Below are 25,630 nucleotides of genomic sequence, written 5' to 3' on the forward strand. Positions count from 1 at the left end.
CTCTGCACTTTCTCCTAAATGCACAGACCCACTCTGGGTAATGCAAGCAGCCATTTATCTCCTTACAACAATTATCCCCTGTGCTGCCTCTTGGGGAGAATCATTTCATGAAAAGGACACCTTGCAATGCAAATGGTACCTGAAAACACCTGAAACACCCACAGGGATGCTCAGACATCCAAGTCAGCTCAGTTTGACACTCACCTGTTCTGTTAATGCAGACCTTGTAACATCTTGTAAAATTAAAATACCATTTAATACACCTGTGACTGGGATGGTCTTTTCCAGGAGCAAAAAGATATTTCAAAGCCTATGCTGCAATACAAATGTGCTTCTTGTTTTTTTTTTTCCTCCCAGATCCTTTTTCCTCATTTTGTTTCAACAAAGATTTATGTTCAGACCATTAGTGCCAGCTTGTCTTAGAGATTTCTAGCAACCACTAGCTGCAGGCAAGTTTTAAATAGACAATTATGAAAATCTGATGTAAAACAAAGTTCACAGTTCTAGTCTTTTCAGAGGCCAGAGAATAGACAATCAATGAAAAACGAGCTTATTGATCCCTTTTCACCATGATATTTTGAGGTTACACAGCAAGAAGGTATAAAGAAAAATAAAAAGATAAAAAGATAAAAACACACAGGAGATTGCTAGGAGCCTCTAAGCCATTCCCAATAGAAAAAAAATGAAACCATCTTATTAAAAGAGACCTTCTCTATACTTCAATAACACACCGTGTATAGCCTTTAAAACATATTAAAGAAAAAAAATGCAATTGAACAGATAAGCCTTGAGCACAGAAATCATTCTTTAGTACAAACCTGGGGAAATGCACTGGGGCGAACTTTGTGGAGATCCAGAAGGTCTGTGCTGCAAATCTTTCTGCTATAGGAAAAAATACAATATTCTTACACATCCAGACCAAACTTTCAGTTCAAAATAAATCAGATTTTTCCTATCCTATAGCATTAACTGTACGTGAAGATGTTCACTGAGAATATGAAGATTTAACACAATAACAGCTTTGATATTTTTACGTGCCAGACGGATGACATATAGACATTAACACTTTGTATTAAATTCCACAAAGTATAAATCAGGCTGAAATAGAACCAAAACTGAAACTACAGCTGAATTAAAGCTATGATTATTAATTTATGAGATGAAAGCAACCCCTTCATGTTGACAGTCTTCACTTACACTTTGCTGTTGTTTAGTTCCTAGCAATACTGACTAAACTAATCCAGCCACTTTCAACCAAAATTCAGACTGTCCATTTCAAATTGCATCTTTGGTAATCTTGACTAAACTTCGTCCTCCTTGCAACACTAGCATGTTAATAACCATTGAGATACAAGTTATCAAAGATGTAAAGAAAATAAATAATAATACAGGCTTTAACAAATGTCTTTTGGGGAGGTTCCCATTGGGGTTCCCATTTCTGACTGAATTCTGAATTCTTCACCCCTTTTTGTGCCACCACTCCCCTCTGCTCTCTTCAGGAGTGGTTTGGCAGGGCTGATTCAACCACGAAGTTTTGGGTGATGGGGAAGAGTGGAAATGAAAGCATCAGAGCAAGTGAATTTTCAGTTTAAAAGGGAAATTCACAATGCCCTGAGATGTTTAAAATTATATATCGAAACCCCCACAAGAACATTTCTGCCCTCAGAAGAATTATATTCTATATCACCAATGGCTGAACGCACTTCCTCTCACCTCTCATCGCTGAGGTCTGAGCTGCTCTGCTCTCCCTTTTCCCCCTCACAGTACTCCCTAATCTGCTATCAGCCTCTGAAATCATCAGCACTTGCAGGTTAAAACAAACCAAAACTCCCTCAAGTATTATTAGTTATAAGGAGGAGGAAATGATTTTCAAAACCAATACCAGAACAAAAAACCCCAACAGATAGACATCTGTGTGAAACAAGCTGTGACCTTACATGCAATCACAGGCACCACGGTGACTGAGATAAAAAATAAACAAGACCAGGTTCATCACAGTTCCCAAATGAAATCACTTATTCTGCATTTTCCAGCTTAGAAATAATATGCAACTCTTATGACCAAATTCCCCTCCACCCTTCATGCTCTTCCATCAGCTTTGAGATGGCACAACATTCAAAGGTACCTTATAATTCAATTATATTCCCCAAAAAGGTGATAAGTTTGAGCACTCTTAGGGTTAGGCACAGTTCTGGGGAACAGGCCAAGTAATTCACAGTACAGCAACAAAACATTTCCCTTTATTTTTCCTCCATACACTATCATTAATTACTATAATAACAAGTTAATAACTACTCGATGCCTCGAAGATGTAGGGCAAGATTCTGTACTGATGTAAATTAAACCACTTGCATAAATTAAACTTATTATGTCAAGCCTTGTTATTATAAAAGAAGAACAAATGTTAAAGCCCACCTTGGGTCTGATGCTGCTGCATTCAGTCAGCAAACTCTTGCAGTTCTTGTGGACATTCACTGCACAATCTGAAATGCACACACACAAAAAAAAAAATCTTAATTATTCTTCTTTCCTGTCTAGGGGAAGGAATAATGGCACACAAAGGATCTGAATTTTGGAAGAGGTGCAGAGTAAGCTCAGGTGGCAAGCAGCCTTGTAGTGCATGTTCTGGTCTCGATTTTTTACTAAACCCTTGAGTTTTTTTCAGTGAGACTGCAGCACTGAGTGCAATTCACACACGCAAGAACCAAGAGCCACTCTGGAATGCACGAGCAGTTTTCTGCCCAGCCTCCCCTCCCCGGAGCACAGCTTTCCTCATCTTTGCAAAGGCCATTTCCATCTCTCTCCATCCAAAATTGATACCAATCAAGGGGGCAGCAATTCTTTGGCTCCACAGGAGCAGCTGCCTTTCTGCACAGACTATTGCTGGGAGCTGCAGTAACAACAGTAAATTAAAGATCAAAACACTCTCCAGAATCATCAGAGCATTACCAGCACCACAGCATCACCACCCTTCCAGCTGCACAAAGGAATTGTTCCCAGATACAGCAACCAAAGCAGCCCTCTCACCCAAAAGCCATAAAACTATTAATAGTATAATAAAATCCAATCTCTTTTTTTTTTTTTTTTCCTCCTGATAACTACTTATTGAGAAAACAGGAGGGGAACTGATAGTGCCAAGTATTTTCTGCAGCCTTTCTGCCTGTCTATAAAACAAGATCCTTTATCAAAATCAAAGGACACCAACAACTCAGTAAAGGACACCAGGATTTGCCAGACATGTATGTTAAAAGAGAAATAGAGCAAAACTGGAAAGATGAACGCTGTATCTGCTAGAGAAAAGCCAGTTTATGTTTAAAGCACAGAGGAAAAACTATTTGAGGTCTCTTCAGAATCGCCCCCGCCTGGCGCCAGGACTGGGGATCTGCTTTAAGGCTCCTGCCTAACCCAGAGATGCTCACTTGTGTTTTCCATCACTTCAGCACAAGCCAGTGGACAGGACCAAAACACTTACTTGGCTTTAAACATAAATATATTAATAAAGATATAAAAACAAGACTGAGAGAAAGACTGAGTGCACAGACCTGCAAGATGCTCACATGTTATACAGCTTCCCCAAGTGTGGGAAATGAATGCAGAGTTCTGCTCCCAAGTGCCTGCCACACACACACAAAAAAACCTCCACAAAAACCATCACCTCCCACAACTTCTCTTATTTGGGATATTCCTACCACTACCACACCCCACGCCACAAACCAAAAGGCACCAGATCTAATTTCAAATGTATGTGCCTCTGCAAATGCACAAGAAAAATGTACCAAGATTATCAATTATAAAACTTTGTAGATAATAACAAATATATTCATTATTTCAGCAATGATAAGGCTCCACCTGCCACGAGGGAACGAAGAGCTTTGTTAAAAGACATGCTTCAATAACAAACAAGTAGTTTGCAATGGAAATCCCTTTTCTCCAGAGACAAAGAAACAAACTGTAGGACAAAAATCACCACACAAAAGGAAATAGAGAGAATTCTCCATGACGTCAGGCTGGGTTGGCTTCAAGTCCTGCTCACAGATGGGTTCCCTTCAGGGCAGAACAGGCAGCCTGGATGCCCGATGTTCCTACAGCCACTGCTTCCCCACACAGTCCTGAAATCCACATAACTCATCCAGAATTCTGTAATACAGGCATCTAGAAACATCAAATTTCAACTGGATATTCATATTCCCCTATATTTACCTATTTTCAGTGATTACATTCAGTCATTTTTTCCTCTCAGTGATTAGTAGGACCGATTCCACTTGAAAAGCTTGAGTTCCCTGTTAAGGTAACTGTAGAAGGGATCTCACTTCAAAACATATTTCAATTTTAAAATCATGCCCTTGCTCTGTTAAAGATAACAGCTTGTGGCACTCTCAGTAGGCATTTTTCACTTCATCAGCTGACATCTCTAATAGTGCTGTGTGACTTCCCTCCACTGCTGAAAGGTTCTTTACACAACAGTGGAGAGAACATACTAGAAAACAGGAAAACACTACAGAAAAGCTGCAGGAAACTGCAGCCAAATCCAAGGACTTGATTCTCCATGAGACTATTTAAAATGCATTTACTTAATGATTTCAAAGTAGCATTATTTTTGCCCATGTAAGAGAAATGTCAAACCTGCCAAAAGACTGTTTTATAAGCATACTTCATTTTATAAAACACGCTCCAGCTTCCTCTACTGAACACCTCTGCAGTGCTGAAGGAAGGCCACTCTAATTCAGGATAAGGAGTTTTGAATACTAGTGACTGTGGTTTCCTTTTTACGCATGTAAGATTTCTGCATTTATTCTTATTACTCTGCACTCTTATTAAGCCTCTCTGAAAATGGTATCAGAGAACTGCAGGAGTGAAAAAAAACAGCAAAGAGAAGAATGAGGGACAGCAGACAGCAAGGAAAGGACAGGAACCTGCACACATGATGGGTGATGTTTAAGAGCAGAGATACACATGAAGGGTTGTTTACAGCTGTAAAGAAATAACAGATCTCTAACAGGTATATGGAAATACCATGTTTTTATCTTTTCCAGTCATCCAGACTAAAGCAGCCTCGGTAAACTCGAGCTGACAAAAAAATTATTTTTGCATTTACCATCAGTGGTATTTGGTCTTGTTCAGATCAAGAATTTGGAAGGTCAAAAAATAAAAAAAAATTAAAAGAAGGAAGGACAGTTTTGTCATGTCAGCCAGCTCTTCCAAACTGGAGGGAGAGGCACAGAAGATATTCCTGAGAAAGGCAGAGATAACTCAGAGGACTGCAGCCAGGCTCTTCCTTGTCTTCTCCTCCCTCAATCATTCACTAAACAGCAAGGAGATTGATTTGGCAGGGAAAACAGACCCTCCAAAGGATTTCATCTTGATACAGGCTATGCAGAAGGGCTGCAGCTCTGCCCAGTGCTGACACCACCAAAGTGCCAACACACCGAGCTGGTCCAAGGACTGGGGTCACCTCGATTGGATGGGGGACATGAGCACCACTGCTACAGCTGAGGGTACCTGAGCAACTGAACCACACAGCGAGGAAAATGAGCAAAAAACACCCACCAGGGGTGTCCCAGGCTTTAATCAATGGGTTTGGAATCAAGGCTGAGAATTTTGGAGCATCCCTTTATCCCAGATCTGCTTATTACAGGACTGTCACTCACTCGAAGCATTTTGCAGGGGCCTGTGCCAAAGATGACCTAATGAGTGACTAAAGCAAGGACCTCCACCAGTAAAGAAATATTTAAGACTAAAAGGATGATAAACATCAGAAAAGATCTTGTTCATGACTGAGAGTAATGAATTTACTATCTGGTATAATAAAAAACCTTCCCTTATTAATGAGATGTTTTCCCAATGGCTCACAGAAAGTAATTTACAACCTAGGAGCATTTTATTGGACAGCACATTACAACACCCAAAAGCATCACCCTGCTCACAGTATGAGAGGGCAACAAACCTGGCTGGAAAGGGGCAGGCAAAGACATTTTTTTCCCCAGCTGGAATACTTTCCAGAGGATCAGACATTGCCAATGTCCTATAAATGTCTTCCAGAATTGGATTCCAGGACAAATCTATGACTCACCAGACATTCTGAGCACTATGACCCTGACCTTTGGTCTGGAACGGTACTGCCCAATAAAATAACTTTTAAAAAAGCCATTTGCAAACAACAACTCACAGACAAAATTGCTGTGATTAATTTAAAATTCAACTATTGACTTTATCTCAAAGATTTTTTTTTTTTTATTTTTTAAATGACAGATTAAAAAAAAAACACTTTCAACCAGCTAAGTTCAAACAGGGACAGATTTTACCAGTGGTTCTAATCATACAAGGAGTTCAAGGATCTATTCACCACCTATGAAATCTAACCAGCTGAAAAGAGCCAAGGACAAAATAACTTCCTTGTGAAATCAGTAATTTTATTATTTTTTCCTGTTTTCAACTGTCCAATGCTTCGGGGATCAAAGAGAATCTCTTCCCTCGTTCCTCACCCACACAGAGGGAACTCCTCCCTCTTGAACTGACAAAGGAAACAACCCTCCTATGAATGATTAACACTGATCATAAACTCTGCATTTATACACAGAGATGCACAACATAACGGCCAAGAAGCATTTCAAACCACCACAGCATTCCAGAAAAAGCAGAATGACTGCGATAAAACTTCTCAGGAAAGAGGAGGAGTTTCAGTGGAGCACGAGGAAGTTTCTGTGCTGGGTAAATCCAGGTCAGGTATCTTGTGGAACTCGGAGCAGATTTAGTTTTGTCCTAGTGGCTCCAGTGGTCGGTGTTTACTTGTTTTCTCACTTGTCTAATTACACAGAGGCAGAAACCAAAAACTGGAAGGGTGCACGGAGATGAGATACTTCACATTCTGAAACAGAGATAGTCCATGCCAGAGAGCAACAGCACTAAATTATCAAGTTTCAGCCTCCCTGTTAGAGCATTCCTCTTTGTCTCCAAAACAACCTATAATTACTTGCTCACTGTATCTGGTTTTATTGTCAAAATATCCACTGGATGAAGCAGAGAGAGGGGTTGGGTGATTCCCAACAGTGCAAAGTCTGGTGGCTACAGGGTTTTCTTTAGGCACAGAAACACATAAACAACCAATAATTCTGGTTTTAAAACAATGCCACGTAAAATCTGCATGTTATCCCAAAAGAAACAGGAATCCCAATTCAATCGTCTCATGCTGAACCCTTCCCCCAGTCTATGATACAGAACTGAAGCAGCAACTATGACAATCATAAAAGGTATTTAAAATATTTCATAGGTAAACAGTAGGTGGAACTACAACACACAATGTCCGATGGCTCCTGTCTGAGAGCAGTGTTTCATGGGTTTCTTTTATTTTACCATGCCAAAGAGAAACTATTACTTTTATAAATTTAAACAAAAAGGGCCAAATAAAAAAGCCTCCCATAAAACTCTCTTAAGAGGAGAGTGAAAAAGAACTAAGCAGCAGCCCTTTTTTCTCTTGTCACACCAAATCTTCAAATAATATTCAAAAATTATGCTTATTTATTAGAGCAGCAATCCCAAATATAGCGCCAGAAATATTCAGAAAGCTGTTTGTTCGAATCACTGCCTGTTTCCCTGCTCCGCCTCCAAAATCCATCACCACTCCTAGCGTTCCCTTTCAGCACACACAAGCCAAGCTGATACCATCTCCCGCTCCTCTCCCCAAGGAGCCAGAGCCGTGGAATATTTAAAATGGGTCAGTCTTCGCAATTGTGGACAAACAGAGGTTTTTCACCATCTTTTCCCTAAGGCATTTAAGATCTCTTCACGCACATCCCAGACTTTTCTCGCTGCAGCAGCACCAGTACACACAACGTGTGGAATAACCGAGAGGACGGGATTTAATGATCCCAAGGATGCTCAGACCCAAGCTGCGGCATAAAGAGCCGGTTTCACACAGGCTACTGCCGCTCGCCTCCCGACCGCACACAGCAATATTTTCCACTCCTTCCGCAGCCCTTGAAACAGCTTTCTATTGTAAACACTGCATCTTTCAAGCTGCGTCCCGTCCCGCAGCTGAAGCCCTGAGCTGCAAAGGTCAGGACGGCTGTAAACCTGCGGGACTGGGGCAAAGCGAAGATCAACCCGCTGCCCCGGCTAAACGCCGGGACCCCTCGGAGCCCCCGCTGCCTCCACAGGGACCGGGGCCGGGCGGTCGCCGCGCCGCGGCCCCGGGGAGGGGGTGCTGGTGCCCAGGGGCTCGCTAGAGCCGGGGGAAGCGGAGCCAGGGGCCGGCGGGCGCGCTGACAGCCCGGTCTCTTACCGGACTCCCCGGGGAGCCGCCGGTTCCCTCTCGGTCCCGGGAGCCGCCGCCACAGCAACAGGAAACGCTCCCGTGTCCCGGAAGGAAAAATGGGGCCGAGGGTGCGCGTGCGCGCCGGGCACGGCCGGGCGGGCTCCGGCCCCGCAGGGACAGCGCGGGGGCAGCCTGGGGCCGTGCCTTCCCCTCAGGGAGGGCACACGGACACCCTTAACCCGTGCCTTCCCCTCAGGGAGGGCACACGGACACCCTTAACCCGTGCCTTCCCCTCAGGGAGGGCACACGGACACCCTTAACCCGTGCCTTCCCCTCAGGGAGGGCACACGGACACCCTTAACCCGTGCCTTCCCCTCAGGGAGGGCACACGGACACCCTTAACCCGTGCCTTCCCCTCAGGGAGGGCACACGGACACCCTTAACCCGTGCCTTCCCCTCAGGGAGGGCACACGGACACCCTTAACCCGTGCCTTCCCCTCAGGGAGGGCACACGGACACCCTTAACCCGTGCCTTCCCCTCAGGGAGGGCACACGGATACCCTTAACCCGTGCCTTCCCCTCAGGGAGGGCACACGGGCGGCAGTAGCCTTCGCTTTCCCCGCGGGGAGAATGCACAAGCACACCCAGCCTGCACGTTCCTCTCAGGGAGGGCACACGGATACCTTTAAACCCGCGTTTTCCCCTCAGGGAGGGCACACGGATACCCTTAACTTGTGTTTTCCTCTCATGGAGGGCACACGGATACCCTTAATCTGCGTTTTCTCCTCAGGGATGGCACACGGATACCCTTAACCCTGCAGTTCTCCCTCAAGGAAGGCACTGGCCACCCATATCCCACTCTTACCCCTCAGGGAGGGCATGAGCATCCTTTGGCCTGCAAGGTTCTCTCAAGGAGGGCACACAGACATGCTTAGCCCGTGTTTTCCCTTCAGGGATGCCACGCACACCCGCAGCCCGTGCCCGCTGCCCAGGGAGAGCACACGGCCACCCTTAGCCTGCTCCATCCCTTGGGAGTAGCACACCCAGCCCTGACCCACGCATTCCCCTCAGGCAGGGCACAGATACCTAAAGCCTGCAATTCCCCTTCAGGGAGGACACATGGCCACCCTTAACCTGCATTTTCCTTCAGGATGGGTGTGACTACCCTCAGCCTGCGCCTTCCTTGAGGGAGGGCACCCCTCAGGGTGGAGCGGTGGCCTCCATGCCATCCTTTGACCCCCTTGTTCTCCTCATGGAGGAGACAGCCACTCCAGCTGCTCCTACTCCTGCCCCTCAGGGAGGGCAGAGCCTCTCATAGCTCTTGTTTTCCCCTCGGGCAGAGCACGTCTCCCCTGACCTGTCCTTTTCCCTCACACAGCCCTTCCAGGCCCACGCTTTCCACCAGGAAAAGCAGAGCCACCCACAGCCCTCACTTTCCTTCAGGAAGGGCACATGGGCCACCCATAACCTGCTCCTTTCTCCTGTGAGGAGAGCACAGGGCCCCAGACACACATCTCCCTCACAGAGGGCATGAGCATCCTCAACCTGTGCTTCATCCTCAGGGAGGGCACACGACCATCCATTGCCTGTTCCTTCCTCCTGCAGGGAGGGCATGGCCACCCATAGCCTGCACTTTCCCTCAGAAACTGGGCACCCAACCTGCATGTCCCCTTCGGGGGCACCATGAGCATCCTCAGCCTGCACTTTCCCCTCAGGGAGGGCACATGGCTGCTCAGAACCCATGGTTTCTCTGAGGAAAGACACATGGCCCCCACAACCTGCATTTTCCCCTCAGGGAGGGCACATGGCCACCCTTAGCCCACACTTTCCCCTCAGGGAGGGCACACGGTTCCTCCCAGACTAAAGAGGCCCCTAATGGATGGGATGTGGCACCTCTGTGACACCTTCAGTGAGGCACTTCATGTGTGTTCGCACATCGCCTGGGTCTTGAAATACATAATTTGTTATTAAAAGCCCAGTGGGATTTGCCATCCCAATGTGCTGCAGTGTTTATGAACACCCTGCCAAGGCAAGGCTGCAGTGCCCGGAGGGTTGGCAGATGCTGGCTTACCTATCTGCCCTTCAACAGTGACCCCTGCACAGACAAATGACGAGTGCAAAGCAGAATTTTCTTCCCTAGCAGGAGATCCATGCACTGACTCATAGAACCAAACTGCTTGCTGGAAAAAACACCTTTTCTCTGACACCAGTAAAGTTTGATGTACTAGCATGAGGCCGCTGGAGTACTCAGTGCAGGCAGGAAAACTGAGAAGAGCTCACCACCCAACCTCCCCTCCCAATTTCACTCTAAGGATTTACAATATGATGGAAAGTTTGTCTTATTTTGAATCACACATATCCTACTTGCCTGTTGAGCTTGAAAACACAACATACACGATTACAAACTTCCCTCTCAGAATCCATCCTGCAGCTTTCCCGTGCTGCTTTGAAAGAACCTGCCACTGTTTTGGGCTGAAATCCAGCCATGGGGCCAATGTGATCTCTGGTTTCCACACTGCCACCTGTTTATTGGATTTTATTTTTTATCTTCATTTCATAGTTGCAAGCTTTTCCAAAATGTTCCCTTTTGTGCTGCTTCTCTACAGGACTGAGTACACTGAGGTCCCAGTTGTTTATTGAGGCCTGTCAGCACAACAGAGAAATGATCATTACATAAAGCGGTTTGGGGGTAAACAGCTGGCTGTCACTTGGTGACTGATTAATCCTTAGGCACTTCAAACTTCGTGCTTTGCTGTAATATAAAAGTAAAGCATTGCAGATTGCCCAACTGCAGCTGTCATGGAGAGAACGTGCTGTGCTTGTGCAGCCTCGGGGCATCGCCACAAAATCAGTGCAAAATCTGGCACAGCAGCCAGCTCCAAGACTCTGTAGCTTAGAGCAAAGGTTTGGATTGCAAAGAGGAGAAGAGGACCAGCTGTCTAATCCTGTGTAATTCTGTAATAGCAAAAGATTTCTTGCTGAATGTGTTTTGGGTTGATTACTGTCCTTATGCATTTGTCAGCTCGAGTGTACAAGATCTTGAGGTTTTATCAGGGAATGGAAGGAGCAGCATTTGGAGATACTCCAGATCAAGGTAGTACTGCGCAGACACAAAAAGAAACTGAAAAACACGAAAGGAGAAGCCGTGAGAATAGGATGTACTTTGGTTTCCTTTTCTAAGCCCTCTTGAGCTGGCTGAGCCAGCTCTGTGTCAGGACACTCAGCTCAGTCAGTGTTTGCTTTGCAAGCACTGCAGCCACTTTCACATTTGCTTCAGATCCTGCCCCATTGGCTCAGAACCACCTTAACCACATCCCAACACAGCCACTCTGGTTTTGCCTCTGTTTATTTGGACTCCTGTCAGTAATAGTTTAGTCCAAGTGGGACTGTCAGTCCATTTATCACTGTCATCATGTTACAGCAGCCAAACCTCCTTTCCCCCCCAAAACAGAAGATTTTTGGCAGCTGTGCCTCTCTACCAAAATGCAAAGTTCCAGATTGCCTGCTGCTTTTTGGATTTCTCAGGACTCTGTGTGGGCTATGCACAGAAATTTCAGGATAGAAAATCAAGTAATTCCTCCTTATCATAAGCCAAAACTATCCTTTCTTGATTATTGGTACTGCCCTGGGAATCCAAAAGCAAAACCCTGCAGGCACAAGTGCTGAGTGCAAGGTGAATTTCACACCAAATTTCAGGTCTAAACCAAAAGCTATTCTGGCCTCTCTTTGGCCATGGGTGGAGGATGTTTGCCTGAAAAGCAGCAGAAATCTGTGTCCTCTCTCTTTCTCGTTTTGAGAAAGGAAATGGTTTTCCAAACCTCTTTCACAATGCGCTTTAAATAAATCCTGGAGACCAGTTGTTACAGCAACCAGTTAGAGATCAGCCAGTGCACTGAAGCAGCCAGCAAGGGTCAGCCTAGGACAGGTGGACAGTCCAGCACAGCCTGCGTTGTTCAGGAAGATTCATTAAACTGAGCACCTTCTCTTAAAGAAGAGGAGTTTGTCTGAAGCCTGACAAACTTTAGTTGCAGCTATTTGTTTCCTTGGAAGAGGATGGTCAATCTGACATCCCTGTGGGGGCCTGGGTGATAAGGATTGAGACAGGAACCTTGCTTCTGTAGAAGTAATTCTTTTCTTATACACTGCAAATGAAGAATTATGCGATTTTCTGCTTTTGGTGAATGGAAATTCAAAAGTAAACCTTTTAAAGCACTTAACTTTAAATCAAATATGGTTAAGAGACTGACTGTCAACTAAAGATGTAGAAGACCCACCTCTACCCCTGTGCTCAAGCTCAAGGGTAGCAATCCTCCTTCTGTCTGTATTCCACAGCATATCCCTGGCTCGCCTCCATGGCACAGCCTGCTTGGAGAGCTCTCCTCCTGTCAGGGCTTCCCTGCGACTCATCTAACGCTTGTTGCATAAACTCTGGAAGCATGTTTATAAGAGAGGATTAATTTAGGCACAGAACCTTCTCCATCTGTGATAGCAAAGGCTCAAGAGCAGCTTTCTCATTTCCAGGTGAACAATAAACGCAGAGACTCACAGCTCATAGTTTACATAACGGCAGAGTTTGGGTGGCCACTGTTGTCAAGATCCCTGTGACTGCAATCATTCTTCTTTGTTTTTCATCCCTACCAGGCTCCTATAACTGCACATCTGTGAGCTGCAGAGACTCTCCCAAATCTCTACCTTTGACACACAGCACAGCCTTCTTCCCTCCTGGGAGACTCTGTGTTGTGTGGGGTGAGAATAGATGGGAGGAATCAGTGGGGAAGAGAAATGAGTTACCATGTACCAGGCTATCTGAGCTGCCCACTTTCTTCACAGCTCACACACGTTTCTAACAGAACAAGGGGGTTTTGTTCTGACTTAAATGCAGAATTCCTCCTGCTGTTAGGATATCTAATAAGAGGAGCTCTTGCTCCTCCAGTTCATCACAGCCATGGAAGTCACCAGACTTTTTTTGTCTACGGGACAGTGAAAAGACCTCAGGCTTGTAGTCATTCTCCCAGCCTTCCTCCCCCTCCTGCTTATCCCTTTCTTTAACCACCATCTTTTCCTGTTTTCCACGAGCCCGTTTTGTCTTGGACCACGTGGTGGTGCTGCAGTTAAAAATAACACGGAGACAACAACAGCAACAGCAGCAGCAGCACCTGACCAGCGATGGGCCGAGGGCTGGCCGGGGACCAAGGCACGGGGATGGGCAAATGTGAGTTCACGAGGATAAAACGAGAGGCTCAGCCAAATATCCTCCCATCCTGGCAGCAGCCACGGCTCAGGCTGAGCCTGGCAGAGCTGCTCACACTTGTGTGAAGTGGGCCTGCTGCCCTGGCTTCCCGGTGGCCCCAGAGCTGCTGTTCCACAGCTCTATCAGGGACTAGTCAGGAGACCACACACTGCTGCGGTAACGGGAGCTGCTGATATCAACCACCAGCTCAGCAGCAGCTCGCAAAGGTTTCAGCCCAGCATCATCCAAATATAGGCACTCTCAGGCCATCAGCTGTCACACCACAAGCCCCAGCCCAGCTCTCACCACAGACAGGCCATTAATTTCAGCGGACATCTCAGAACCCTGCCCAATTGTTCTGCTCAGTTCAAGGCACTGCAAAGGGAACACCACAGAACAAGCTGTGCTGCTCTGCCGCCTGTGTTAGCCCAGACAGCCAAGAGCCAAAGGGGATGTCACTGAGGCCCAAACACAAACAGTGCCTCAGCCACCTTGGAGTTTTTCTGCAAGGTGTTCACAAGACAGAACACAGATTTCTCATGGAAGGCTGGGAAATAAGGTAAAGTTACCATAACTAATGTCCAGTCCTGTGTATTTATGATCAACAAGCCATGCTGAGCCACACTCATTTCAACAGCTAGCTCCAACTCCAGATCACAGATCTCCACAGGGCTGTTCAGAGGAGAATCACTCACACCAAATGCCCTCAGAGTTCCCAAGACCATACAGAGCATGGCTCCGTGCTCATGGGTATCAAGAACTGTCTGTATTCTCTCAGGTTAAGGTATTTTTGTAAAGCAGCATGCAGGACTGCAAACAGAGCCTCTGGCTGGGAGATTCCTCACACAGGAATGACAAGGCACAACTCTGCCTCCTCCCATAATATTTAGGTTCTCTCTAAATATCTGCAAAGCTCTTATTCAGCTCTCTGCTTCCTCCTTTTTGCTGTGATGCCTGAAAAATGCTCACTAATAATCAGCTTTGTGCCCCTTTTCAATTTCCCTCCACCTACCCTGAAGGGAAAATAAATTTCTCACCACACGTGTCCGAGGGCAATCAGTCCCTTTATGCCCCAGAAAGGTTTTACTGACCTTAAGAGCCTCTGAGAGAGCGAGCATTGCTTGAGGGTACAGGGTGGAGAAAGAGAGCAATCCTTTCATTTCCAGAAAATTTTCTCTGCCCACAGACAATCCCTTGGGAATGAAAACATTCTTCAGTGCCCTGAGTACCTGCCCCAAAGAGGAGGGACAGGGTTTGTCAGCCAAAGCCATGCCACAGCAGATGCAGTGGGAGCACAGAGGCCCATGCATGCTGGCACTATGTAGAGCTGAAAAGCAACAGTCTCATCCATGCATATCCTGGGAGGCAACATATGACTTTTTGTTAGTTAATAAAGTTTTGGATGCTCTAGAAATCCCTGTGCCCGTGCACAGGGCACATGTGAGCTGAGACATCACTGTGGGTATGAAAAACAGCCTAAAAGATCCAGCTACACTCAGGCAATTCGGATATTTGTTCAGGCAAAGCAGAACCTCATAAAAAAAAAATTAGTAAAAGAGAAGTTGACCTAGAACCCTCCTTGGGGGAAAGGGGCAGGAAATGGTCAAGTGGCCAAAGAAAATGAGGATGAATAATTGCCAGGCAGGATTCAGAGATCATTTAGACTATTTGGAGAAACAGCCAAGCCAGGCCAAGCTGAGTGGTGGGGTAGGGTTGAGCCAGGCAGAGAAGTGAAGCAATGCAGGGGGCTGGTTTAGACAGAACAGCCTGGGCTGGAGGGCAGGCAGGGAGTGCAGGCTGGGGCAGAGCCAGGCACTGACAGCCATACTCACTCAGGCACTGCAGACCACTTTTATTCCCAAGAGGTTTGGCACACAGTGAGCAGCTGGTGCAACTGGAGAAAACCCCTGGCACGAGCTGGTGCCCATTGATATCTTTACACCTCTCTTTTGTCTCCTTTGTCTCTTTCTCCTTCTCTCTCTCCTTGAGCTGCTCTTTGTTCTTACCCTGGAAGGAGACAAGAACACAGTCCAGTCACAGGCCTTGCACTGCCCATTCCTTTCCCCACTGGTACAAGCAAGCAGAGAGCTGGTGGGCAGCAGGTACAGTGGGATGGCAGTGCTTTTCCCAAATGCCTTCCCAAGGCTTGGGCCAGTCCCTCTAGTCTAAGTCCACTTGTGATGAAGGGCAGGACACACTTGGCTGTCCCTCTGCAGGCTCCTCCTGCCACAAAGAGTGGTCCAGGCAGTCACCCAGCCAAGGCACTCTTCTTGCTATGCACAACAGTGCCAAGGTAGCATAAGAGCATCCAGAATGTGCCCTGGAGCCAGGAGGGTTGGAATTCAGGGATCACTTGCACTACTACTGCTTTAGGGGTCACAGTGCATCTGCTGACCAACACAGAGGCCTCAGCCATCCAAAGCAATCCAGCTAGCTGCTCCCTACGGTCAGATCCCCTTTTCTACTTGAAGAATTTAACGATGCCTTCCACAAATTCAGCACCTCTCTCTCACCTTATCCTTCTGCCAAGATCCAGTGACTCGACTCCGCAGGGAACTCAGACGTCGCATCACCTTTGTGCCTTTCTCTGCTTTATCGCTCTTCCCACTGTCCTCATTTCTGAAAGAAGACCAACATATCTTAAAAAGGGAAATTCACTGACCATGCCAAGCTTAGGGACATCCCTGATGAAGTTCATTGAAGCATTACTTTAGGACCCCAAGTGTGAGCTTTCCATCTCCTAGAGGATCTGGTTTGGCATCAGCCATGTCATTTATTAATGAGACTCTTGAAAATAAAGAACTGAACTTTCAAACTATGTGTGCAGGTTTTGTTCAGTGCCATACTCCTGACTGAACTCACACAGGATTAGCAGGGCAGTAGAGCTTAGATGGAGGGGACTCAAAATCAGCCTGCTCTCAGAACACAAAGTGTGTGTCACCCGCTGTCTCACTTACTCATTAGACAGGAACTCAAACCAAGTGAGGTTCTGCTGAGAGGAATCGCTGCCTTCTTGCACACAAGCTCTCTGCTTCACCCTGAGCAAGGAAAAGGCATCAGACACAGCAAAGAACACAAGAGCAGAACTTCTGGGTCAGCTGATACTCTCATTTTCTAGATGGGGCAGGAATATTTTTAGAGTTACTGAGGAGGCACATGAAATGCCTCTTCTCCTTGCAATTCTACCCTGGTTTCACTGGAATAAATCAGTGATTCTGGTACCCTGGGCATTTGCCCCTCAAAGGACCAAGTGTCCTTTGCCAGGTGTGTCTTAGGCAGACCTGTGACCTCTCCACACGTCCTTGTCCCAGACACACTTACCCGTGGTAATGCTTCAGCTCCTGAAGTACCTTCTGGACAATTAACCTACCAAGGATGGGGCAAGAGAAAAGCAAGGGATTAAAAAATACCCTTGCACATTCTGCACCCCACAAAGCCTCGGGAGCTGGTTTATGACCAACTGCTCAGCTGGGCCCCAGCATGGAGCGGGATCTCCTTTGCTGTTGCATCCCCAGTAGCTCAGATACACTCAAAAATCTCCCTCATCTCAAACCAGCCAGGACTGCCAATACCTACACGTGGTCTGGGGACACGTGGTCCTTCTCCAGCATCTCCAGAGCAGGGGGTTCAACACCTGGAACACAAAACACTCTCAGCAGGGATCCTTTCTTGCCTTTGGAGAGCAGCACCTTGCAATCTATGCAACTGGACCTTGTAATCATGCTGGGCTCCCAATCTGTCTTGATTGGTGAGGAAGAAATGCCAGGAGCAGTTAAGGAAGGAGATTCTGCTCTACATTTCTGTGAGGGAAGTGAAGGCTACATCACTTTTCTGTGTTATCCCTCACCTCCCCAGTCTGTATTATATTTGCTGTTGAGGGTCCTGCTGGCAGTAGGGAAGGAGCTGGTTCCACCCCAGGGCCTTTCCCCATGGCAGATAGCCTCCCCTCTGCTTCCCAGGCTCTGAAATCTCTACATTTTTTCCAGGGCAATCCTCACAGGTGGGACCTGAGTAGGGAGTGACCAATGCACTGGCCACAGGGAGGTGATGTGGCAATGTGTCACTGGGGTTGGGCATGTCTGAGCTGAGGCTGCACTGCTAGCCAGGGCCAGACTCAAATCCAGCTTGACTTCGTATTTCACTCGCTCCTGGGACCATGTGGAAGGGACAGCAGAGGCTGTCCACCCTTCCGGAGGCTACAGCTACAATTTTTTATCTTCTTAATCACACCTTAAACCCATTTAATGGCATAAAGTCTATACCAACCTTCCACAGCTGGAAGAGAAGTGTTGAAACTGTGACGTATCTGTGGGGAGGCAACAGTCTCACAGGCTGATGGGGCAGACTTGGACCTCAGTCTCGTCCCGTTGCTGACACATTTCTGGAGAAGTAAAAAGTCACAGAAATCTTTGGGGCTTTGTGCACCACAGAGGCCTCCATCACAGCTGATTCTTCACACTTTCCCTCTTGTTTTGTCAGGGTTATGATGCAGGACACCATTAGGCCCATCTGTTTGTTGGCTCCAGGAAGGCTGGAGGAAGACACATTCGTGCCTGAAACCTTCTTAGGCACTTCTCACTTTTACTGGACATGTAGCACTGTGATGCAATCATCCTTTTAATATTAATTGAGTCTAAAGGTAGTCCCCTAAGCAAAGCAGTGTGTAAGGTGTGTGTGGGGGCATGTGACACTGCTGTCTTCAACTACCTGACAGAGGATTAGAGAGAAGATAGGGCCAGACTCTTCTTAGAGCTGCAGTGACAGCACAAGAGGCAACAGGCACAAGGGAAGGGAAATTCCAGCTAAATATTTGGGAAAAGAAGGCTGTACTACAGGCAGCTCCATTTATCCCACAAGATGGGGCAGTTTATCTGGAAAAGCCCATCCTTGCTGAGATTCCTGCAGATCTCCTGGTTCCACGCCAGTATTGAAGGAGTCCAGCCTGCAGCTGGCACGTGTGGATGCTGCTGTCTTCCCCTCCAGCTTGCCCTGCTGCCCCCGTGCCAGCCCTCCACACTCACCACCTCCTGCAAGCTGGGGCTGGCCACGAGGTCTGGGCGCAGTGGCTGGATCTCCACTTTGATCACAGTGCCACCCCGGCTGCTGCTCCAGGCTCCCCGTTCCCCTTTGGGCAGCTGGAGGGACACGTGAGGCTGGAGGAAGGACTGGCTCCTCTTCTCCACATCGTCCTGCTCTGGGTCACTGCCCAGCTCGGTGACATCCAGGCTGAACCTAATCAGGGGACAGAAAGAAGCCTCAGAGCAGACCTGAGCAGGCCTGACACTGTGCCCAGCATGGCACAGCCCTGCAATGGCCCTGGCTGGGTGGTCCTGACAAGCTCATGCAGCTGGGACAAGGAGGGTCCCCACAGCAGGCACGTGGGAAAGGAAATGACACCAAGTGTCAGCCCGGACTCCAAGTCTTGAGCCTGTTAAAAACACCATTTCTGGCTGCCATCACTGAGTCCCCAGCTCCCTGGTCAGCCAGAATGTTTAGTGCTGGATGGCTCACACTGATCTCTTAGCAACCCCTGAGACTGTGCAGCCACCCTGGCAGCAGCCTGTCCTTGTTGCCCCAGAGCTGCTGCCCTGTCAGCTGCCATCCAGGAAAGTCCCTCTGGACATTTAGAAGTGGCAGATGATGTTGTTTATCACACCACCACTGTGGCATCATGCCATAAATCCTGCTCCCACCAGGGCCCAGCTGTGAGGAAAGAAAAAAATTATTTTCTATGAAATGAGGGGTGGACCAGCTCCCCCAGTGCCTCACAGTGTCCTGCACACCAAGTGCTGTTGCAGTGACAACAACACAGAAGCAAAATGATGGATAAAGCTCAGTGGAAAATCTTAGTCTCTGCATGGATTCTGTCTGCAGATCACTGTCACTTCATTCCTGCTGCCACAGGCAGGCTTCAGGAAGCGTTTGCTTAGGGAACAGTGGGGTGTATTCCCCTTCCCTGGCCTCCTGCTCACACGTGCTTCATCACCCAGTGAGGGGACAGAACGTGTCCCTGACACCAACAGCCACTCCTGCCACCGTTACTCATGTGCCAGTTACAGCATAAACTGTGAACGATCCATGGCACGTGGGACAACAATAGGTCTGAGAACCAAAGTCTGAGCTTGAAAAAGGACTGCCAAGATTTCAGGCTGAGATAATTTTAGGGTACCGTATAAGGAGGAGAGATAAAAATAGTCCTTGCTGGCTTGCACCTAAATCCCAGTCAGCTGGGAGATCAATACATTTGTCAGCAGGGAAAGCATTCGTGGAGGAACCTGGAGCTCAGGGCATTCATATGGCAGGAGAGAGGACGGCAGGAATACCAGGCCTGACTCTGCTCCCAGACAGAGCTCAGCACCCTGCTGCAAACACGAGCTCCTCTGCAGCCACGTGGAGGGCAGAGGGCTGGAGGACAGCACAGGGCTTGCAGGCACAGGCCCCACCAAGCCAACTCATAGACAAGAAGAAAAAGGATTTGACAGAGCTCTCTTAATCCCTCTTTGATGGGAAAAATTCCCTTTGAGTCAGAGGATTGAGGTCATCGGGGCAACTGATGCTGTTCAAGATTCCCTCCAGACAGAAAAGACAGATCTTCTTCCCAACACCAGGAAAAGAGGCTCTTCCTGCTTCCAAGGAGACATTAAAGCCTCTTGCTGCCCTAGCGCCTCCTCTTCCACATCCCACCCAACACGAGCAGTGGGTCCAGCTGCTCTGGCAGATGCTGACAGGCAAAGGAGACCACCCAGCAGCATCTGGAGCTGCAGGCAGTGTGATGTTCAGCCTCACACCTCCATTGCACCGTGTACATCAAATATCACTCACAGTCCCGCCCTACCTGCGCCTGCCATCCACGGGTGACAGAGGGCTCTCCCAGCTGTGCCTCCGGGAGGTGGACATGGATCTCACCAGCGTGGGGAAGGAATCCTGGGCCTCTTGCAGGTCCAGCTCATTGTCTGTCTCTGCAGGATGCTCAGAGGTGCTGGTACCATCTCCTGGCACAGCTGCACAGGAGCACAGGTGGCCTTTGTTCAGAAAACAACAGTCAGCTTTGTCATAGCGTACCGAGCAGGAAACGGGGTTGGAAAAAGCAACATCCACAGACAGTTTGCTCAGAGCCTTTGGTCTCTCTTCCAATGAGCAAAGGGCAGACACAGTCTGGGATCCTTGTTCTGGCTGTGCTGCCATGTCTGGTGCTGTTTTGGCAGACGGCAGGCTCAGGAGTCCCAGATCTTTGTAATACTCTGTGCCGTGGAGAGCAGAGTCTGAGAGGAGATCCTCCGTGCTGCTGTGCAAATCTGCTGCTGCTGGCACGTCCAGCTCTGTGGAAGACGAGTCCTCCTGCAAAGGCAGCACAAATCCCATCTGAGAACCTCACATCAACCCTGCAAAGGGGATGCCTCCCATGCAGAAATTGGGGTGCAGAGCAGGGCCAGACTTGCAAGTGACTTTCTAGCAATCACCCTCCCCTGCTGTCCCTCACAGCAACATAACCTTGTATTCCTTGACAATCTGGATCGGTACCACTTTCCCCCATTCCTGCTGCACCACAAACCCCTCTGGACATGGTGCTCCCCACCCAGTTTGCTGGCCCTGGCCTCTGCCTTGCATGGTGGTAGCAGCAGGAAAGAGGACACTTGCCTTGTCTTCAGCCATGCTGGTGCAGAAGGAATCATCCTCAGCAATCAGGGATGGGAGGAAGCTTCTGGGGGTGGGATACTCCAAGGCAGGGCTGTGGTGGTCAGGGAATTCCCTTAAGCATGGCTTGCAGTCAGACCCTGCAAGACAGAGAAGGTCTCAGCAGGTAACCAGACATCGGGGAGGGATGGAAAACCAGCTGCACACTCACAGGTGACATCAGGCAGCACTGAAATGCTCCATGTGCCCTCTGCTCCTTCACAGACAGTGCCAGGCAATCTGGTGCAGCAATTTCCTACCACCAGGAACCTCATCCCTCAGCAGAAACCTCATCCCTGCAGCGAGTGCAAGGGGACAGACCAGGCTCTCACAACCAGACCCTCATAGGGTCCTGTGCTGCAGAGGCTTTTTCCACAGTAAAAGAATTAAGCACATTTTGATGTCTGTTACTGACATTATGGACCTTTGAAGCAGAAAATAAAAATACTGACGGTGCTTTTACTTTCATCCATAAGGAACAAGGGATGCCTGGGTGGGTGGGTAAAAAGGATACTGGGAGACAAATTGGTGGCTCCAGACAACAGTGAATACGCAGAGCAATACAGGGAGCACAGAATTCTCCCAGTTCCGGATCACTCCTCTGGATTTTCCCCAGGCAGGTGTGTGAACCTGACATGGCATGTACCATCTGATAACTCAGTGAGAAACAACCCAAAGTCTGCATGTGTTTGGTGGTACAATAGATGGTCCAGCTGACTGAAGCACATTCCTGTGGAGCGAGACACTCTGTAAACCTTAGCCACAATCCCTGAACCATCGCATGACTCATGGAGGCTTTTTATTCCTTCAAGACACACACAGCTGAGGCAAAGGGCTGAGGCAAAGGGAAAAAAGCCAGGCTGCTGGCTGAAGCACTGTGGTGGATCTCTGAAGATGCAGAGAACAACAGCAAGAGACTGTAAGCAGCCGTATCTATCCAATGGGAAAAACAGCAGGAAACTGCTAGAAACCCATCCCACTCCAGGAAAATCAAGCGTAAAGATATTAATGTAAGGAAGACATTGTTAAAAAACACGCTCTTGGAAAGCTTGCATCCTGCTGTGGATTATAAAGCTACAAAATTCCGCCAGGAATTGCATAGTGCCAATTAAAAAAAGGCAGCAAACGTGAGGGAGAGTTTGGAGGTTTGTTCCTTGGATCCCGCTGCACACTGCAGATGCCAGATTTTCTGTTTTAAGGAGCATTTGGTGTGTTCAAATGTCTGTGATGGTTTCAAGAGAAGGACTATAAATAATATAGAAAGAAAATATTTCTGAAGGCACTATTTTAATTGAGGGGTTTCTAGCTACAAGACCAGGGAAAATTTGAAACAGGCTTTCTAGCAAGGCTGTAAAATTTACCTCACATGACATTTTTAATGAATAGACCAGTTCTTGCCCAGGATATCCCTGAGCTGCATCTGCAACTGGCAGAGATTTAGTGAGCTATTAAACATCACCTTTTGCTTTCCTCAGTGCACCTGGATTCAGCTTGCAATCAAAAATCAGCATTTTGAAGGGAATATACCCTTGAACCAGCACAGATTTTGGTGTGAATTTGTAGGAAACAGCAGCCAAAGCTCTCAGCAGGCAGAGAAAACCACTGAAGGTCCCAGACAAGCTGGGATGATGGCTAAGGTGGAATAGACCCATGGGGAGCAACCAGGAGGTGGGGAGCATCCCAGGGAGGCCAGGTGCTTGCCCTTACATAAATCCAAGGAAGGAAGGAAGAAAAAGGAGATTCCCTGCTCTCACCATTCCTTCAGCAGCGAACTACCCACAGGGAAAGCAGCAAAGCCTTGGGAGGCAGCAGGAGCTGACAAGGGCTGTGGCCTGACAGAGGCCAGAGCCCTGGACTGAAGGTTTAACTAAAACAAGAAGTTTTTTCCTCCCAAGCAGTGTCCAGCCATCCCATCAAGGCTACTCTGGGCCAGCACCAAGCTCCATGCAGCCCTAAAGTGGATCCCTGGAACAGAGTCAGCTCCTTGGAGGCCTGGAAAATATCCCCTGTGCCATGCAGGGCTCAGGATTTGGCCAAGGCAGAGGCTGCACTCGACAGACCCGGTCCAGACCCATGGAAAGACTTAAATCCTGCTGGGAGCTGCAGACACTCGGTTCAACACGCGATAAATCAGAGCCGCCGTGGGCGCGGGGTCGAGGCAGCGGCACACGGGGCAGCCCGGGGACACCATTTTAGGCAATGTGTGAGCACCAGCACGGCACTGCCACCTCAGTGGCACTGCCACCTCAGTGGCACTGCCACCTCAGAGGCTGGGCTGGCACCGGGCATGGAGCGGGCAAGGGGCTGATGGAGGAGCTCATGGGGGAAATGTCTTCAGGCGTCAGGCTGTGGGGTGATAGGGAAGCAAGTCTGAGCATGGAGCACACGTAGGAAGGAGGCAGGTCTGGAGGGCTGTGAACGTCCCCATATCAATGATCAAGGTGGTCGCCAGTGTGTCAGCAAGTATGGCAAGCTCTGGAGCACCTTGAGTGTCCCGTTCTCTGCCCTTGAGCCTGTCTGGAAGGACCCAGGCTCTGGTGTGGTGGCACAGGGACAGGGAATCTTGGCCCCCCAGGCTCTAGCAGACAGCAGCAGTCACCTTTCCTCAGCTGAAGCTGGAGATGGGATAACAAAATGACACTTTCAAGAACAAATGCTGTTTGCTTTAGGAGAACATTAAGCAGATTAGGTATTGCAGTTGCTTAATTCGTCTCTGGCTGGAAACCATAAAAGGTTATTGCTGCAGGGAGCAGCCTCCTCAGAGGAATTCCCAGGGCACAGTTGGAGAGGAAGCATCGCTTGTTGGGCTGGGATGGTTCCTGCACTAAGACAGAGCTTCCCATGGGTAAAACATGACAACTCTGGGCTGTGGTGTGAGGAGGAAAGGAAGTGACAGACATCCATGGCATGTGACAGTCTGGGGTGGTCTCAGGGGGTTTGATGCTGTGGGGACAGCAGGATCAGCTGGCTGAGCTGCTCTGGCTCGAGGAGGAAGGCTTCATGCTGTTCTAACTGTGCCCAAGGCCACTGGGATCCCAACAGAGATTTTCATAATCCCAGTTCAACCCTCCAGTCAAACCCTCCCTCCTGTGCTGATTTCCCTCAGACAGGCTGGTCACTGGAGCTGCACCCACAAGGGTCACAGCAGGTGACATCACCAAAGCAGCCAGCACTGGAACAAGCCCTGCCAGCAATGTCCCATCCTCACCTGCCTGTCCCTTGGCTTGGTGCAGGATGTCCCCGAGTGACCCTGGAGCCAGGCTGGCGCTGAGAGGGGATGTGTCAGAGGAAAACATGGATGTGAGCTCTGGCCACACCAGTCACGTCCTCCAACATCAAACACTGTCTGCATTCCCACTGGGGAAGGACCACACCAAACATGGCAGGACAAAGGCACTGGGCAGTTCTGCTCCATGAAACAATCCCAGGAGGAAGGAAAGACCAGAATGTCTGGGCATTTCCCAGCAGCCAGGGATAGAGAGTGTTGGGAAACCATGCAGAGCATCACAGACAAGAAATAAAAATTATTCCATCTTCCCCTGACCCACCCCTGCCCTCCTGGCCCTGCACCAGCTGCCCGTCACACATCCTGCAGCAGGAGCTGTAGGGAAAAACCTCTGGGAAGCAAGTGTGGAAAACAGGGAGTGCTGAACTCCCTGTGAGGGCTGAAGTGCAGTCCCTCGCCTGGCGTGGGCCCCTCATGGGCAGCGCTGGCAGCGCTGGGGGTTGGCTCTGGGCAGGAGCAGGGGAAGATAAACTGTCCCACATTGTCCCACATTGTCCCACACTGCACAGAGCCTCTGCCTTATCACTGCCCTGGGGCCGGGCTCTCGGGCACGGAGGGCAGAGGAGCAGGGAGCCAGGACTGTGCTCTGCTGTCTCTCAGAGGGGTTCAGCAGGGCTGAGGGGGGTTTGCAGCCCCTCTGATTCCCTCCAAGTCACTCTGCAGGTTCCTGCAAAGCTCTGGGGGCACTGAGGGAAGGGCCAGTGTGGACCAGCGAGTGCCACACTACAGAACATCAGTGTGGGAGCGGGGCTGAGTGAGACCCGAGCATTTTGTGCCCAAGCACAAACCCCAACAGGACAAACTGCTCTGCAAGCACCTGCTGAAGGGAGCTGGCTGTACCAGGCCCTCTCCAAAGCAGTCAGGGCTTGGGAGCACCGTGAGGCTGATTCATTTGTTAGAGGAATCAGCCCACCTGAGCTTTCCCAGCCAGCCCATAACCCCCAGCAGGCATGGGGAGGCTGGGGCGGGGTGTCCAGCTGGGGCTTGGGGGAGCTGCTTGGGGCTCACCACACATCAGAGCCTGCAGGACCCCCACCTCCTGCTCTGAATTAACCTTCCCTCAGCTGTTCAGTTTGGATCTTGGTCTCCTGCACATCCACACCAGAAGAGAACTGGGAGTGGGTGGGGAGTAATAAAGGAGAAGGAGGAGCAGGAGCTCTGATGCTGCAGGTAAAGGTACCCAAAAGGC

The 25,630-nt window shown here is 48.7% G+C and overlaps 1 protein-coding gene across 3 annotated transcripts in view; it reads right to left on the reverse strand.

Annotated features, from left to right (window-relative positions):
* Positions 1-25,630, reverse strand: part of ARHGEF18 (Rho/Rac guanine nucleotide exchange factor 18) — a 51,183-nt gene that overhangs the window by 22,743 nt on the left and 2,810 nt on the right. Inside the window, exons 2-12 of one of the 3 annotated variants that reach the window (XM_063403217.1) lie at positions 21,120-21,256; positions 20,317-20,819; positions 18,503-18,713; positions 17,748-17,862; positions 17,058-17,115; positions 16,803-16,847; positions 16,439-16,519; positions 15,995-16,100; positions 15,314-15,488; positions 2,416-2,483; positions 819-882 (exon numbers count right to left, since the gene is read on the reverse strand). In XM_063403217.1, coding sequence (XP_063259287.1) covers positions 819-882; positions 2,416-2,483; positions 15,314-15,488; positions 15,995-16,100; positions 16,439-16,519; positions 16,803-16,847; positions 17,058-17,115; positions 17,748-17,862; positions 18,503-18,713; positions 20,317-20,819; positions 21,120-21,134 — 1,441 coding nt within the window. In that variant the 5' untranslated portion in view covers positions 21,135-21,256. Of the gene's footprint in view, positions 1-818; positions 883-2,415; positions 2,484-8,278; positions 8,401-15,313; positions 15,489-15,994; positions 16,101-16,438; positions 16,520-16,802; positions 16,848-17,057; positions 17,116-17,747; positions 17,863-18,502; positions 18,714-20,316; positions 20,820-21,119; positions 21,257-25,630 lie in introns of those variants that run through there. The other 2 variants (XM_063403220.1, XM_063403219.1) reach the window with 2 other exon arrangements.

Source organism: Prinia subflava, chromosome 8, assembly GCF_021018805.1.
Source record: "Prinia subflava isolate CZ2003 ecotype Zambia chromosome 8, Cam_Psub_1.2, whole genome shotgun sequence".
Lineage (NCBI taxonomy): Eukaryota > Metazoa > Chordata > Aves > Passeriformes > Cisticolidae > Prinia > Prinia subflava.